This window comes from Rhinolophus ferrumequinum, chromosome 4, assembly GCF_004115265.2.
Source record: "Rhinolophus ferrumequinum isolate MPI-CBG mRhiFer1 chromosome 4, mRhiFer1_v1.p, whole genome shotgun sequence".
Lineage (NCBI taxonomy): Eukaryota > Metazoa > Chordata > Mammalia > Chiroptera > Rhinolophidae > Rhinolophus > Rhinolophus ferrumequinum.
This window is the reverse complement of record NC_046287.1, coordinates 45,725,736-45,744,590: the sequence shown is the minus strand read 5'-3', so window position 1 is coordinate 45,744,590 and position 18,855 is coordinate 45,725,736. Positions and strand designations below refer to the sequence as shown.

The following is an 18,855-nucleotide window of genomic DNA, read 5'->3' as shown; positions in this document are numbered from 1 at the left end:
AATCTTCTGCTTATATCTTTAATTATTTTCTTTTTACTTTTGTTGCTAATCAATAGAGATTTCTAACAGTGCTCTAAGAAAATGCACATATCCTACCAATTTATCCACAGCATATTATCTTAAGATTGAACATGCATGGAAATACTAATATAGCTTTGATTTGTACCTTAATGTCACAGGGTCAAGATGAAAAACTTTGAACTGTGATCCTAAATTTTATTTATCAAGCTACGGAAGTGCTCTGTACTACACAGATCACAGAATTAACTTTCCTTAGTTCCTTTCCCATTTATTTCAAAAATCATGCAGAAAGTTCCACATCAGAAGGTTATTTTTTGGCTTGAGTTCTTCAAGCACAGAGAAGTAGAGAGTAAATCAAAATTTTAAACAAAATACTTCTTGAAACTCTAAATTTGCCAAATAACAGAGTGAATCCGGCCTTATTTCTGTTCCAGTTCCAGATCATTTGAGGGGAGAGGCACTCAGATATTGTTACTAAACGAATTCAAATGTGCAACAGACCAAGAATGCACAGAAGCTATTTCGCTGTTTGGTAGGGGTAGTATGACTCAAGAAAGAACTGTACGGGACATGACCATGCTTCGGTTTCCCCCCCCCAACCCCCCAACAGGCACTCTCCTTACCATGTCCCCAGGCTTGACAGATAAGGCCACCACCATGCCAGGCATCGGGGAGCGAAGAATACTGCTTGTGTCCTCAACCACTTTTTCCAGCATAAATTCGCTCAATTCTGCGGCAAGTTTGGTTAAGACATGCACCTTGTACTTAAGGAAAAAAAAAACATAAAAAGGGTTTCAGTGATGAACTTTTCCTCAAAAGTAGCATTCATTCAAACTCAGCTTTTAGCGTTTAAATTTATAACACCTTTGAAGTCACATGGTTTTTAACAGTACAAAAACCAAAATATGTTAGTCTGTGTCTGGCATATGTTATGAGCCAGTTATTTCAGAAAGTTCTTGAAAGAACTCCTCCAGTAATTAATTAGGGATAAATAGTCATCATCCTGTATCATGAACAAAAACATCTGAAAAATAAAGAAAACAGTGAGAATTTTCCTTGTATTCCCTTCACCACTTACAAACTTATTCCAATTAACACAAGTTCCGTGAGCTGGGTCAGCCAAACGGAAAAAGGGGGTGACTGTGAAAACACACCAGTAGATGGCAGCAGACTGCTGTCTCTAATTTCCCACTCCCAAGAGAGCTGCTGCACTACGTATCAATAAGTTAAGACAAAGGATGTCAGTGTTCATTTTGTGCAAAATAATACTTCAAATACAAATTTTTCCCTGTGATATGAAATGTTATATTCACGATTGAAAATGTAAGCTTTTCTTTTTAGGTACAGCATTACGTAGTCTTCTGTAACAAGATGGTTAGGGTAGATACAGAATAAATATAACGAGACTATCTTCTGTATCGATGAACAATAATATCCAGATTTTAAAACCGCTGCAAGAAAACAATTGCACAGCCAAGCATTTTAACGGCCCTGTCTGTAGGTGGCTCTCAGACAATTAGGGGCACACTAAAGGCAGGTCAGACAGAACATTTCTAATAGAGAATTTCTGTCCAGCAGGAAAAAATGCTAGATCTCTGTGAATAAACACATGAGCCGCAGTTTGGTCTATCCAAACAGAAACGAGATAAAATGGTTCGAGGAAGTGTTAGTTGGTGAAGTATGAACGACCACCTGAAGATTTTTGGATTCCTACCAGATCACATTTCCCTTGGGTAGACAGACGCAGCACCAAGGCACCTCCATTTTGTTCAAAAAAAACTGCTGTAACTCAAAGCCTCCTGTGGGCACCAGGATGGCAGAGACACAGAAGAAAAATAGCATTCATCCTTTAATTCAGTACAGGGACAGTGGAAATCTCTAAGTGTGCTCCTTACAGGGCCTATTTAAAAAGGGGTGGGGAGGGCCGTAAGGAAGAGCTTTGATGGCCTAAGTTCAGAGCAGATTTACAATGCTGTGACAGGTTGAATAATAATGTCTTCTGCACGTTTCTTTACTCCTGAGTGTGTGTTTTGCAATCCAGACATACAAGTGTCTGCCAGTTTTTGAAGGATATGATCCTTAAGTGAAATTACAGTGCAAATAAAAGCTTTTTGCTCCTATTAAAATGCATCTGAGTCATAAGTGGCAAGGGGGAAAAGCAAGGAGAGTGCATTCTGCTGTCAGTCTAATAACATCCTGGGCAGAGGGACTATTTATCAACAAGGAATTGTACCTCAAAGTCCTTCATTAAATCTATTGGCGGGAGTGGGGGGATAGAGAGAGGGAGAATATAATTGTACGAAATTGCACAGTTTTAGTATCTGTGATCTGCGTGTCTTAGAAAACCCAACCTCACTAGAAGCATCAGACTCAATAGGAAAGTTACTTTTCTAGCTGGCATCACCCTGCGCGGCTTCTTTTCTGTGAGTGATCAGCACTGGGCCCAGCTGTCTAGTTTTCAGTGTAGCATACAGATTTTTTTTTTATTGTTTTTTTGCACAATTTGACTTCAAAATGTGAACTCCAAATTCAGGGGAAGTATCTTTCTACACTGAGGATAATATAATTTATCACATTTCACCACAGCGGACAGATACCCTTAAAAACTAATTTTAACTATATCACAAACAAGCCTTAATATAAATAAAGCACTAAGATTGTCATAAGCTCCATTTCTCTCCAGAAATGACAAGATCCTGAATAAAACTGGATCCTTTTACTATTTTTTTAATTTTCATATCTTTTGGATTCCTTTCCCTGTAGGACTCCTGCTTTGCTTGGAAAGAGATGTAAAAGAGTCACAAAACTCAATGCCTTTAGATGCAGTCTTTGTTATTGATGAGATGTTCCTTTTCCTTTTGTATTTGTTTATTGTTCTTAAATCTGTTTGGGGATAAGCGACTTATTGTAATCACAAGCGAAAAATAACAACGGGGTAAACGCCTCAGGAGACGCCTTGTTGCAAGTAGTTGGCTTAGAAATGACCTTTCTGAATATAAAAAGAGGAGGCAGCAAGAGGGTTCTCTTTTTAAGGTTACCTTTGATGTTGTCCTGACCCCTTCAGCGTGCCCACACAAACACGCCTTCTTAAAACAACCTCTTGGCTCGCCCGCCCGCCCGTGCAGCGTACACGGGGGCGCTTGCCAGGATGGGATGGAAACGGAGTGCAGCATATGGGCCCATCAGAATGAATTGCCTGGTGAGAACCGTAAAAGCTTTTTGATGCCCCAGAAAAGAAGTCATTTAAGAATGTACACCAGGGCTTTCAAAGCTTATGATCAAAACTGCTATTTATTGTTTTCTCTGAATTCTTAGGGGGCACGGGCAGAGCAGCCAACTAGTTGAGAGATTTCAGGAAAATGCCCTATGCCGCGTGCAGAGTTTGGTTTTATGCTAGGCATTTAAATATTCCTAATGGGTTCTGTAAAACTTCCCTGGAGAGTGTTGATTTTAAGCTGTTGTTATTGTTTCCAAGCAGACAAACCACGAACTTGATGTTTTGGTGGTGGGAGTTCCAGATTTCAAAGGCTAGTTGACAGGACAGGGAAGTATAGTCCTAGAAGGAGCCAGAAGGTCCTCATCCTGCAAGGTCATGCAAGACGTCTGCTTGAGGGATTAGAAGCTGCGTGTTGCTCCAGTAGCTGTGAGTCGTCAGTAAATGGAACCTCACTCTGTGGGTTTAGGGAAATGCTCTCCAAACCACAGTCAAATTAATAAGTTCTTGAAAAACACACCTCACTGTGTAAGTAGAACAGGTGCTCTCTGGGCTGAGCCTGGCTGTGCTCCTCAATCCATATAGACAATAATGGGAGGGAAGGAGGTGTTATCTAACCATCTAATTATGGTAAAATGACCCCGCCCACATCTCTAAGCAAATTGATTTTATGGTGTCTGCAATGTAAAACCATGTCTAACAAGAAAATCTCTCCCCCAAAAAATTCAAAAGAAAGGAAGAAAAGGGAATCATACCAGACACGAAAGGCTTGGGAAGAAAAGTTACAGGAGATGGACAATTAAAAAGAACACATGGAACTGTTTTAACAGATAACATACAACTCTTAACATGGAACCTGACGCAAGACATAAAGGTGGGAGCAGAGCACCATGGTTGCTCAGAAAGGAGGGAGCCAGTCATGGTTTCGGAGCAATAGATACTTTTGAACCAGACTTAGTTAACAAAAATATCCCACAAATGGACACATCCACATGTGTTGTGAACACACACAGCTCCCGCCTCCCCAGAGGGTGGAGCCACCCTCACTTCAGATGCACTCCACTCAGAGGGTCACAAGAAACAGCAACTTGCTGGTGTCTGTATGAGTTCAGTGCATGGATCTCTTTATGGAATTTAAACCCACATGCTTCTTTCAAAGGCATTCAGATTCATCAGTGATTTTATACACCCCACATGCTCATGGGTTTGTATGATTCAGAGGTCTCTGGGCTCCTTGCAAGCTGAGTACTTCCGGTTTGCTTTACATACTTTTCTCAGTTGTGATTTCCAAGCCTCTAGCTTTGTTCCTCTGAAAGTAGGATAGCTCTGGTTTCCGTTTCTACATCATTCTTCCAGTAACAATGAGGATATGTACAGTTGATTAACTATAATATTTTTTCATGTCAACTGGAGCCATCTCAGTCAATATTGAGTCAGTGTAAATGATGAACCTTGGAAGATGAAACTTTACTGTGAATTATTTTACATCAATTATCTTAACAGCCTGAAGCATTGGCCATATACTGTCCATTGGCCCTCACTTAGGGAGATGGCCAATCCATTTCTTCAAATACAAGGAGCTCTTCTTATTCTAAGTTTTACACCTTCTGGACCCAAGAGTCTCTGACATTAAGCTGTTTTCATTTTCACCATGTAGCACTGAGACTGACTGTTAAGTCAAATACTCCCCTCAAAGTCTACTTTCCTAACATGAGCTGGGAAAACTATCAGCGTTTTTAAAGGGACAGAAATGACTGGCTTCAACAATAACATCTTTACAAACATCAGCGTGTCAAAAATATAGAGAAAAACACTAGATGTAAAGTAAAACACTTAGGTAGGATCACAAACGTAATCCAACCTTCTCTTCCTTGCCTAAATTCTTTGTGAGACACACAATTAACACTTGAGGAAAAACAAAACAAGGGTTCAAAGCCAGGCAAAATACATTCCCCTCTACTTCGGCCTCAGGACTAACAAAACCAAACCAACAAAAACCTCCAAGAAACAATACTGGAAACATACAAAACTAAAGTCTGTGGCTGTCCTTCTTTTGGAGGTACAGCCCAGGCAAAGAAGGTGAAACGAGCAGACAGCAGTGAAAGCCTCGCGCAGCGGCAGTCACCAGAGCAGCCTGTTAGCGGAATGCTGTGACAACTCCATCCACACAGTCTCAAGGTAGCTGTCAATCAGGATGCATCATTTAATCCAACAGCACTCGGAGGACTTTCTCCGACAACCCACATGACAGCATATCTACAGCTCTATTTATATCAGCGCCCAGTCGTGTTTACAATGCTGTTGTAATTAGAAAAGATGCAACAGGCAGCAATATTATTGAGATTTCCATTTTGCAGTATTGCCCTGGAAAGTGTGATCTTGCTTCACAGAGTCATGCTAAATGACAAAAGGCTATTTTCTTCAATCTCCCAGCTCAGACAGCACTTCATTTGCAGCTATCTATAATTAGATTAATGGTGTAGCGCAGTACAAAGCAGGCCCACTTCACATCAGATAGCATATGAATTAGGACAAACACTTATTTCAATTCCAGGCAGAGAAAGCAATGACTGGGGTATTTAGCATACCCTTTATGGTGGAATGAGATGTTAATTGTGTACCATTACCTCTAAACTGCTTGCTTGTTGTATAAATCACTGTGCTAATTGATGCAGAGATAGAAATGTAGCCACAGGCAAGAAAGCAAAGGAATGAGAGCTGAAGACGGTGGATAAAGGATTATCGAGTAAAACCATATGGAGATGAGGTTCCTTTGAAACCTTTCCTTTCTGCCTATGAGCAGGATTTCTTAAAAGTACAGAAAAACTCTTGTACTGGGAAAGAAAATTTAATTTTTCACATTCCCTTTAAAAACACAAATTTCTTTTAAAAGTTCCTGGCTGCCAGAAATCCAAATAAGAGTTATGTGGAATTCATCTAAATATACACTTATAAAAACAGGGAATGTGCAGTTTTCAAATACTCAGAACTCCTTGTTTGTGTTTTTGGCTCATGGGTTAATAAGTAACACTTGTAAACTACCTGAAGCAGATGTTTCTGACCCATCTACAGGGCAAAAATACATTCTTTCCCAAGATTTGAAGTTGCTATTACAGACCAAAACACAACAGAACAAAGAACAAAACTGCTGGTTTAGGTCTATTACAGACTCTAATTACGTAGAAGCATTTATTCAGGCTGTGAATCCAACAGAACAGAACCATTTCCATCTGCCATTGAAGCAACGGTTTTAACACCATAACCAAAACACTCACAGCAGACTACTCCAGTTCATGATTTCACATCGATAGGAAGGAACCAGAAAGGAGATCGTTTTTCTTCTCCACCCCCCCAAAACTAGCAAAAAGTAATAAAAGCATGCAGTAATTTAAAAGTTTCAGTCTTATTGCAAAACGCTACTCTTCCTGTTTAAAATGTCCTACTCAGCACTCAACAGCTCTTGTCGGTGTAATATGAGCAATTCAGAAGCACAAACATAGAAACCAAATGCTATAAAATTCAACTGTTAAAGATCCATAGAGAAACATGATCTTCGGAAGTTCATAAATCAATTGCATGCACCTTGTGTATGTGTTCACGATTTTTTTAATAGCAAAGCACCAATAAGGTGCAAATTACTGCTGTGCACTTTTCCATAAATTCAGCTACTTAGTAATTAGCACTGTTATAACAAAATTTTACACATAGAACAAATACAGCGGGTTAGTTAATGGCTCAAATTTTCAACTTCAGAGTCAGTTAACATACCCGTCTACTGCAAGTGCACATTTGAGAAATACTGTGTATATTTTAGCCTTGTGAAATACAAATACCATATTAACTTGCAAGACAATCAAACAATGTCCCAAGAAACTAAAATGTCTGGTTCAAGTTATCACCACTGAAACTTGGGGGAAAAATCTAGAGCTTCTTTGTTGGGGGCAACAGTCTACCTTTCACCATGCAGAGTAGCCCTTATACATCTGACTGCAGAAATGAGAACACCTGTATTGCTGCTGCAAATTCAACAGTTTGACGTTTAGATCATTATGCTAAATAATATTTTTAAAAAACAAAATATCAAGAAACATCAAGGGCTCTTGCAATGGAAGAAAATGTCAGCAAAATAAGTAGTGTGAACTACCCTGAAATAATGGCTCCTAAGCTTGCTGCTAGGTGACATAATGGAAATGCACAGAAGAAAAGATGTGGAAGCAGTATATGGGCCTGCTCCCAATCATTAATCGCTGTTTAGACCATTTAAACTAGAGCAGTACAGCCCGCAGCAAAACACCAACACACCCCCTCACTTTGCATGTCAGCGATGTTGGTGTTAACAGAAGAAAATATATGGGTTTTGATATTGCGTCCCAGTTCCTTCGCATTTGCTCCCTTTAATTGAGAAAGGCAGTTAAACAGAAAGTAAATCATTCAGCTAGTTTAGCTGTTTAATGACATATAATTGATAATGTCAATACGTTGCAGTGACATAATACATCACTTTCAACACTCGTCCACTTACATTTATGAATCAATTTATACTCAAGCTTTTATTTTTTTACTGCTAAGTTGGTTCGTGAACTTCAGTCCTTTGCTGGAAGCAGTCAATGTACCACGAAGAGCAACAATCTCATGGAGGACAGTTTTCAAGGGAAGAGTCACAAAAATAGAGGTGGAAAGAGAATTCCAACAAAACAAAACAACAAAAATACATGAAGCCCACTCCAGCAACTCATCTTTCAAAATGCTTGCTAAAAAAGGGAAATGCTTGCTAAAGTTCCCTTAGAGAAGAGAAGAACTACCTTAAGGCTAATATTTGAAGGAATGAGGGTTTATGTGTATCTCCGGCTTGTTCCCAAAAGACAATTTTCCCTGGAGAGGAAAATATGGGGATGTCTGTCAATAATATGAAAATCTAACCCAATTTTTTAAAATTTTCCTTTCTAATCAGAAACCCAACGGCCTTTCCAGTTCTATCTAATATCCTAAGAAGCTTTTATTTTTTTTAACAATGGTGCTGAAAATTGAAAATTAAACATTAAACCCAATAAATACTTAAGAGGATTTATTTCCTCGGTTGTGCTCCACTGAGGTTATCTTCCTTATAATTTAAATCGCTGTGTCTTAAGACAGACCCAAAAATGATGGCAAAGAAAAGCAGCGCCAGTGCAGGAAGCCAGCCCCACTCCCAGTCTGCAGGCAGAAGTGCACTGAGGGCAAGTACTCAGTGGGGGTCTGAAGGAGAGTCTATTAATGGGGCCACTTCCCCGGTGCTTGGCGCAGTGGGGACGCCATGCGCAGGTGTGCCATGATAAAAGGGCCCAGCCTCTGCTTTGCCCAGGTGCCCACAAGCTGTCTAACAAGCAGGTACATACGCCACAAAGGTAATTTGCTGGAATAAGTGGCACTTTCGAATCCACAAAGGCAAGTCCGTTGACAATGCATTGTACAGGACTCACAAAACAGAACATGTGCGTTCTGTTTGATCAGGAGTCTCCATGACACATTATGACTGTAATGAGTCATTTCTTTCTTTTTTACACACACACAAAGATTTTGAAAGCCTTGTATTCAATTAGGTAACAATACCAACATCTGTTAACAATGCAGGCTGTTTCTGTTCTGTATCCTGAATTGTCTTATGTAATTACGAGTTTATAAGGTATTTGGTAAACCAGTAAGAAGGTACTTTTTTAAAGCACTATATAATTTGGGGTACAATGAAGTGTTCTCTTGAAAATCTATAATTAGAGCAGCATCAGCTTACAGAAAAGTACAGGAAATGTTATAAAAACACAATTATGTAAATGAGCACACAGGTAGGGAAGTGTACCATTTTGCTATGGTCCTCAGCCCTTTGTTTCCTCCTCTTCTATATGAACCGTTCTTTCTCATCTGGAGTTCAAGTCATGCTGTCTGCAGGGCACACAATGAGTGAATGCTGGGAAGACGGGAGCTTCGCCTTCCCTCGTGGGTCAGTTCGTCCCGAGTTGGCACACCAGAAGCCTGGGAAGGGTGCCAATGCCAGGGACTCTTCAACAACACTTTTGACTTTATACGTTTTTTTTTAATGATAAAATATTTTTGCTATTATGAATTCACTGAAGAAATTCAGAATCTAATATGCCGGGGTGTTGGCTTGTATTGCTCAGAAATTCAGGAACTAAAATATATAAGACAAAGGGAACAAAAGCTGGGAGAGATGATAATAATACTGTGTAGGAAACTGTTGGCTAAGAAGATCAAAGCAGAAAACAACGAAAGAGGATCATAGTAGGCCACCTCAAAACATGCCTCGTCAGTATCAGGATTGTTTTGAGCTGAAGGCAACAGCACTCTGCCCTCCCTTTCCTGTCTAAAAGCAAGGCATCAATTTCCTTTGTAAAGATGTCTCCTTCTCCCATACCTGGTGAACCCCTCCAGTGCCAAGAGAACTACTCTAGAGACAACTCTTGGCTGCATAATAAACCTTACTAAACAACACTTATTTATCACACACTTCCTACTTACCCTCCCACAACTCACCCCCACCCGAGAAGTCCCAAACTCTTCTCCTTTATCTAAACCTCTTCTCCACATTTTACTGCCCTTTATTAAAACAGTGTATAGCCCCACATTCCAACTGCCTTCTTAAGTCACATTTCTTTGTGAATTCCAGTGTGTAAGTATGAAACATAATCTGTTGTTTTCTCTTGTTAATCAGCCTCTGTCAGTTTAATTTGCAAGGCTCCAGACACTGAAGAGGACAGAGGAGAACGTTTTCCTTCCCTACACAACCCAACAACCAGTGGTCCCAAGCACTGGGAATGATACACTATCGAGGGACTATGTAGCAAGCAATTTTATAGTTTGGAAACCGGAGCTACTAAATGGACTTCTGGCATGCTGCATATAGCACATTATACAGAACATACAGCACTGGAGGGTAAACGAGACCTACAAAGCCCTGTGGTCAGTCTAGGGAAGGGAGGACACGGTCATATTGGAAGCAGCAGAGGAGAGTGAAAGAGCCTTTGAAGCCAAACTACCTGAGGTTTGACATCCTCACAGATGTCACCTTTCGGCCAACTGACCTAACTTCTCAGAACAAATATTTTCATTTCTAAACTCAAGATAATACATGGATTAAATGATAGGGGGGATTAAATTGACAAAGATTTGCAAAGTAACTAGCAAATGCCTGACAGTAACTATTCACCAACATTATTTCCTGTCTCCTTCCCAAACACCTCTGATTGTCCAAGAACGGACAGTGGTGGATTTTATTTTGTTTAATTGCATGTTATAAAACATCTGAGGTTAGCAACTTCTAATTCTTATCATTCTAGCTCTATGGTTCCACATATGGGAGCAAATATTAAATTTTGCAAACACCACATCTCACTCTAAGATCAAAGAAAGGAAGTTGACTCTGACAGTAAAAGAGCTTCTAGCTCAGGCAGTGCAGGATTCTGTAGTTAGCCTTTCTGTGGTTAGCCTTTCCTTAGACACTTGAAGAGATGCATAGTGAATTAGAGAAAGCTTGGTTCATTCAAAAACCATGTAGCCAGCATACCTGGGCAATATAAGAATATAAAATCAATAGGAAAAAATAGCTCCTGATCTTAACCACCACCATTTGGCTAGAGAGAAAAAATATTCACGAATGACACAATGTAAATAATATATGAGTCCTACAGAGGAGGTGATCAATATGAGGTAGGCTTTTTGATTTTAGCCCCTCTCTTTAAAAAACCCTCCCCGGTTGGGAGGCAAGCAAGGAGAATGATACAAATGATAAACATCTAAGTATTACTTTGTCTTGTGTACCTGAAACTAATAATAATAAAAAAAAAAAGTCAAACACCCGTGATTTCCAACTCCACTGAGGAACATGGCAGTTATTTAAACTTTCTGTGTCTGGGATTCCTTATTTATAAGTTGTGGGTCATAACAGTGCCAATTTCAAAAGGTGGTTGTGAAGATTAAGTGCATCTTATGTGAGGAATTCTCAGAACACAGTAGATGTCGTGTTGGTATTTAATAGCCATTACTATGACTTTCTGTTATTATTAATACATTTCTACAGATGGAGCAGAAATTAAGTGAAAGGGAAAAAACCCGTTTTTCATATTCTGCTCTGCTCAGAGTACTCTGGCCACCAAACATGTGACCATTTTCCTCACACCAAGCAATTCTCCTATGTAGTTTCTTTGGACACCAACTGGGTGTTCTACGATTCAATTCAGTCCGGACACTACCTGGAGACCGTGACAGGTTCCACAGGCTAAGGACTCAATCCCACACTGACTGCCTCCCACGTCAGATACCAATCGCCAAGTTCAGGTTGTCACCTGTGCTTCTGACTGGCTGGCTGTAAATTGGAGGCTCTCACAGCCCTGCCTCAGATTTGATACTTGGTGAGAATTGTTTATGCAACTCAGAAAACAGTTTACTGGTTTATTATAAAAGGATACAACTCAGGAACAGATGGATAGAAGAGATGCAAAGGGAAAAGTATGAAGGAAGGGGTGTGGCGCTTCCGTGACCTCTCCAGGCCTGTCACCTCCCAGCACCTCCATGTGTTCACCGATCGGGAAGCTCTTCAAATCGCTTCAGTTCGAGTTCTTTATGGCGGTTCATTATATAGGCATGATTACGTCAACCCCCAGTCCCTCTCTCCTCCAGGAACTTGGGGATGGGGCTGCAAGTTCCAACACTTTAATCACCGGGTTAGTTCCCAGTCAACTAGTCCAGAGAATTCATATTTGAGGAACTTGAGATTTACTAAAAGGGAACATTGGGGACTGAGTTTCTGAGTGAACTGTGAGAGCTCTTGTAAAGTTTAAAATGTATTTTATGGAGTGGACAACAGTTACAGGGTTTCTGTACAAGCCCTACAGTGAAGAGGTGTACAGAACAAGTTAACCTCTCCTCTTTACTTCAATTCCACTGAAAGCATGTTAATAATATGTATTATAAATCTTCTACTCACACAAATCCATAAAAATAGACATATCTATTTTTACAAATGCTTTCATAATGGATAAAATACAACAATAAAGACAGCTTATTTATAAAGGGATAAATCCATGATTTTTTGCCATTTAACACCCTTGACAGAGGGACAGAAAGAACCTTAGGCAACTTATTTCTCCTTTCACATGCTTAGCTCATCTGAAGCAGAGGGAAAATCCCCACATACCCTGGTGTCATTCCCAACCTCTCTCAATAATGCACAGCCTCTGCCCACGACAACTCTAGAATATAGCTCAGCAGCCCCAACTGACCCTGTCAGCCCCTCTTTCCCAGGGTTCAGCTCCTTTCTCCCAGACAGTAACGAGACAGATTACTTAGCATGTTGTTAGGTAGATGGGGTACGGGGGTGGGGGGTCCCTGGCGGAATAAACAAAAAGCAGCCATATCCTGAAACTCCAGGTTCTGGAATGTCTCCTTCACTCCAGGACAAAGATACGAGAACTGCGCCTTAAGGTTAATAAATTATCTCAAATCCCTTCAGGCCGGACAAAGGAGCAGATCTGATAGATAGGAATGGGTTGGTTCATTAATCCCTTCAGGATGAGCAAACAGGACAAACCTGATAGATGAATTCTGTTAGAAGGCTCCAGCCCCCTTCCCCAAGCAGACAAGAGAAGGTATAAAAAGTAAGAGCTTTTGCCGCAGTCACGGGGCACCCCTATTAAGGACCCACTCCCGCTCAGGAGCAGCAACCTCTTCTCCTGCCTCTAATAAACTGTCTTCCTTTACAACTCTTTGCTTCTCCCTGGTCCCTGTGTCCATTCTTCGGCTTCACGAGACACCATCCCAGCCCACACCCAGAAATTGCCGGCAGATTCTACATGAGTAAGGCCCACTTGTAAACATAACTCCCAGTCTCTGGGTATGGAGCTTCTCCAACCCCTCCCACAGCTGCACTGACAAATCCTGTACTCTACTTCCCTCTCCTTTTCTCAATGTTGTTACCCCTTTTATAATTACCCCAACAGGGTGACTTGTTATCTGTATGTAACAGATAACTCTGCCAGGTTGCAATGACTCCATAATAATTTCCCAGAAGCTCCTGTCCTTCAGTCTCATAAGACTATATTTTTATCTCAAATGCTAATATTCATAGCAGTGAACACAACACTTTCTAAATTGTTACTGCTCAGTGATTTTTCAGAGTCTAGAGGACCAGAAATGCCAAAAGCAATCATCTCGAGCTTTAGTCATAGAAGTAGGATCATTCCCTATAGACTATTTGTGAGAGCTCTCTAATAAACTGAAAAATGCCTCTTTCATTAGTACAATTAAATAATAATACACAGTAGTCCATGAAATAAAACTAGGAAACATTTCACTTGCATCTATAATCCAGAGACCAGGAGTACTGAACATCACCTATTTGGTGACCTGCAGTTCTTACCTTTGGGTTGTAAGTCCTGCATGGAAGCAGCCCAGGGACAGGCGGGACATGAGGGTGGCTGCTCTGCAGCCCCACTGGGGCACCTACGTCAGTGAATCCCCTGTGGATCAGGTCTTGGGCCTGTTTCATAGGCTTAGGAACTAGGCTTCCTCTATGATCTTAGACTGGATCATTCTCACCTAGATGGATTTACTCGTCAAGCTCCTAAGAAATTGATGTGTAAACCATCTTCTGACTTTACAATCAGAAATATATTTACAAAGGAAACTAGTACACCCCCTACCTGTGGTGTAGGTACGTAAACTACAGTCAGTGGTTGTTTGTTAAATATGGAACCAGCAGGAGAGGCATCAGCTGATGGAAGCAGTGCTCTCCCCTGACAGCATGAGCAGTGAATGGTTCTCAACCCAGAAGCATTGAAACTCACCTGCAGGGCTTGTAAAAACACAGTTTGCTGGGCCCCGCCCAGAGTTTCTGATTCAGGGCTAGGTTTCTACTTGCATTTCTGACAGTTCCCAGGAAATGCTGAAGCTGCTGGTCTGGGACCACACTTGGAGAAGTATGGACACCAGGCACCCTTTTTCACTGTTGAAAGAAACAGCCTTCCCAAAAGGGCTGGCTCAGACCATTTGGGCTATTGGAATACCACAGACTGGATGGCTTACAGTGAACAGAAACTTATTTCTTACAATTCTGGAGGCTGGGAAGTCCAAGGTCAAGAGAAGACTGAAAGATTCCGTGTCTGGTGAGGGTCCACTTCCTGGTTCATAAATGGCTATCTTTTTGCCGTGTCATCATATGGTGGAAGGGTCCAGGGCTCTCTCTGGGGTTCCTGTTATAAGGCACTAATCCCATCCATGACCCAATCACCCCTCAAGGCCCTCTTCCAAATACCATCACGCTGGGAGTAGGTTTTAACATAGAAATTTGAGGGGAGGACACAAACATCCAATCTATACAGCAAGGACTTTAGCTGGGGTCCATTGAGAAGCCTTTCTCTCCCTGTACTCAGCTGAACATATGCTGTTAAAGATCACTTCTTTAACTCTTGTTCTAGGTAGAAAGATCTTCTGAGTGACATACTCTTTCTTCATATGATAATAACAGATCGACCTAAGAAGTTATGAGACTAGGATTCAGATCTTAACTTTGTATGGCCTATGGTATGTCACCTCACTTTCTAGCCTCAGTTCCTCCTCATCTGTTAAATGAGAGAATATAGCTTACCTTGTAGAACTTTTTTCTTAAATTGTGGTTGAAAAAAAAAACACCCAAAAAACTTGTAGACCTACCGTGTTTCCCTGAAAATGAGACCTAGCCGGACAATCAGCTCTCATGCGCCTTTCGGAGCAAAAATTAATATAAGACCCGGTCTTATTTTAATATACTGTAAGACCAGATATAATATAATATGATATGATGTGATGTAATATAATAAATATAATATGATATGATATAATATAATGTAATTTAATACCGGGTCTTATATTAATTTTTGCTCCAAAAGACGCATTAGAGCTCATGGTACGGCTACGTCTTATTTTCTGGGAAACACGGTATACTAAGATTTGAATTAGATAAAAGATGTGAACTGTCTGGCACAATTGCCAGCACACAAAGTGCCCAGGTAATAATAGCTATTATCATGACTCTTGTTATGACTGAATTGTGTCTCCTCATTAATTCACATGTAGGAACCCTAACCCCCAGTATGGCTGTATTTAGAGATAGGGCCTTTAAGGAGGTAATTAAGGTTAAATGAGGTCATAAGAGTGGGGCTCTAATGCAATAGGACTGGTGCCCGTATAAGAAGAGGAAGAGATACCAGGAGTGAGATCACAGAGAGGAAAGGCCATATAGGGACACAGAAAGAGGACGGGCCTCCGCAAGTGAAGAAGGAGGCCTCAGAAGAAACCAAACCTGCCAACACCTTGATCTTGGACTTCCAGACTTCAGAACTGTGAGGAAATACATTTCTGTTGTTGAAGCCACCAAGTCTGTGGTATAACCCTGTTTACAGAACAAACATCTTTAAAGTATCTTTTGCATATATTCAATCTTGCCCATTTCAAGTTACAAAGTTTTGGGAGTGTTTTGGTGTCTATAGTTACCCATTAATTTTTCTTTGATCCCAACGTTGCTGTCCCTGAGTTAGATCACATCCATTATTAGAAGAGTGAGATTAGGGAAAGAAACATGTTAATATAGATTGAAGGCCTCTGTAGTTCCATAGGTAACCTTCTGAGGTTGGAGAATACAACTGAGCTCAAAGTATCTTCTGGGAGAAGGGTTCTCTTTAAATGTTTACAGATTTTAGATGAGCAAAAACCAGCCACAAGTGTCCAATATCTGGGCAACTGGGGGAGTGTGCATTTGATCTCCTGGTTTATTGAAAACTATGGGGAAGCAAAAAAGTCCCAGAAAAGTTGTCAAGGTAACTTCAATGGAATAATATGCTATTATACAAATTTATTAAGTATAAATCCCTTGTAAAGAAACTTCAATACTAAAAAAACTTATAAACATGTCCCAAGGTGAATTCTAGTCTCAACAAATGATAACAAATATAAGCACTAGATCACTATTGCCTTCGGTCTGGCATCTGCAAGAGGAAATTATACACTAAACAAGGCTGAGTTTTATTTGACTTTCAGCTTTTCTACAATCTTATTAGAATATGGAGGGTCTGGTTACTCCATTCATTTGAAAACAAATCACCTCAATCAGAAGAAGGTCCCAGAAGAAAAAGGTTTGAACTAAAACTGTTTAGCTCCTCTCCTGGACAGTGGGACTCCATTCTTGCCAAATTTCTTACTTCAATTAAATTTAGAGATAGAGTGATCTGAGGATGGGTTTCAAATATCATCTATCTTATCCCAAAAAATAAATAAGTCTATTATTCCTTCCTCCAAAGGACAGACACATGATTTAATTGAATATTCCTTCAAAAATGTATGTTAGAGACTCTTAAGTTGAAGAAAACATCCTAGCGCCTCCAGAAAAGTCTCAAGCAACCTATGAAACAGAAACATACAAAATATTTTTTTCCTTACTTCTATGTTGTTTTGAAAATTCTAATCTGTGAAAGAAAAAACTTTTTTGGTTAATGTCAAATATAGTTAAGATTTGTTTCCATCAGGAAGTATGACTTTGGTATTATTTTTGTCACTTAACATGATGGAACAAATATGCTTCTTTGTGGCCAAGTTCTCAGCAGAGAAGTGTGGATGCAACGAATATCGGTCTATCCTGGAAACGTTGGCAACCCATGCTCTTTATCACGAGAAGGATGATATTAAAGGTGGAATTTTATCAAAATATTACTTGTCCTAACCAAAAAAATTTGTCTTGAGGCATCCACAACCTTGTCTATTACCCTGCCAAGCGACAGATGTCTCCACCCTAGCAAGAAGAGGCAAAAGCAGGTAAGTACGAAAAGTTCCACTGCCGAAGAATGAGATTCCATGAGCTAGTATTAAGAGTCCTAAAACTTGGCAATTTCTCTTAGGGAAATATTTATGCAGTCTTGAAAACCTCGAAGAATTCTTTTGAAAATTTGTTTCTGCCTAGACGTCACTGAAAGTTAGACAGAGATTCATAATCCTTTTCTTGCTGACAGTATCACTAATGTTTACCTTGCAAAAATGACCTGATAGAAGAACACAGGAGTTGACTTGGCATGAACTTAATTTGAAGACTCTTGGAGAATTACAGGGTTCTTGACAAGAGCCTGGAAAAGTCTTGGTCACTCTGATCATATCTGCTATTTCATGCTTGGGTAAGTCAACACATGTTGCCACTAAAATAAAATTTTTTAATTGGCTAAGTGTCAAAGAGGATAGAAAGGCTACACTGCTTTACCATTCCAGAATTTTAACTTATTATTCAAGCCAAAGAATAGCAGGCTTCTTGGATATGTACTTCAAAGCCAAATTCTGGTTAATTTTTTCATTTTCTTTGCATACTTTTTCATATTTTTACTTTCATTAATTTTTTCCCTCCCCCTTCTCCAACTTTCATTAATTTTTATACTCCAAAATGAGAGAAAGAGTGGCATAACTTTTTGCAAAGATTATTTTTATCTTTTATGAGAAGGAAATCAATTTCCAGTGCAATAAAATAAAATGGACATCCTGATGATGTAACTTCTGTGACTATCAATTACTGTGGTTTTTCCCATAAATGCCCCACTTTTCTGCTCTTTTGGCTCTGGGTTAATTAGGGGAGAAAGAACTATGAAATTCAGAGACAAGCAACCCCACAAATCCTGAGGGACAGAGAGCACTCTGCTTCCAACATCCTGTGAGATCTCCTGCACTCAGGTGTCCATGCTGGGATTCCATGATCTGAGGACTCAATCCTGGAGCTCAAGCGGCCAACCACTGCAGTTTCCTGAACACAGTATGTAGTTTCATGGTGATATCCTCCCCATTTTCGTTTCCTTGGCTGATACACAATCATTCCTTAAGTAACACTTGAGGTGTCATCAAGTCGGGGCCTTCCTCTAACTCCCAGGGTGGGTGACATCCACTTAGTGACATTCACAGCTCTCTGGCTACCTGTCTGTTTTAACAGCTACTGTATGATGTTGAAATTACCAGCTTAAGTGTCTATTTCCTTTTCCAGACAAATAGAAAAAGGAGAAGTAGTAACTTTACAGTGGATAAACCTGACAAACATCACCTTAACCAAGTAATCAAAGCAATGTCACCAGGAATGGGACAAATAGAAACACGTGCCTCCTGATGTACTGAGAAGGACACAACAACACTTCTTCGGTATTCCCGCGGAAAATGTATAATGTAATCTGATTCTGAGGAAACCCCAGACAGTCCTGAAATTGAAGGACATTTGACAAAATCAATGGCCTGACTTAAAAATGTAAAGGTTATGAACTACAAAGAAAGACTGAGAAACTGTTCTAGACTAAAGGAGACTGTAAAGACATGAAAACTAAATGTAATGTGTGATTCTAAATTAGATCCTGGACAAGAAAAACTTTTTTTTTCCTTTTGCTATAAAAGATATTAGTAAGAAAACCAGCAAAATTGGAAAGGATTGTAGATTAAACAATAGCGCGGTATCAATGTTAATTTGCTGCACTACGATTACATAAGGGAAGGTTGTTGTCTGGTCTTTAGGAAATACTTGCTTAATTATTGTTAGCAACTTTCTGTAATGGTTCACAGAAAAACAAGGAGAGAGAAAGAACAAA

The 18,855-nt window shown here is 40.0% G+C and overlaps 1 protein-coding gene across 1 annotated transcript in view; it reads right to left on the bottom strand.

The window, feature by feature from the left end:
• PCCA (propionyl-CoA carboxylase subunit alpha) overlaps nucleotides 1–18,855 on the bottom strand; it is a 341,190-nt gene that overhangs the window by 13,478 nt on the left and 308,857 nt on the right. The window contains exon 25 of the mRNA XM_033104125.1: nucleotides 645–785. Coding sequence (XP_032960016.1) covers nucleotides 645–785 — 141 coding nt within the window. The remainder of the gene's footprint in view (nucleotides 1–644; nucleotides 786–18,855) is intronic.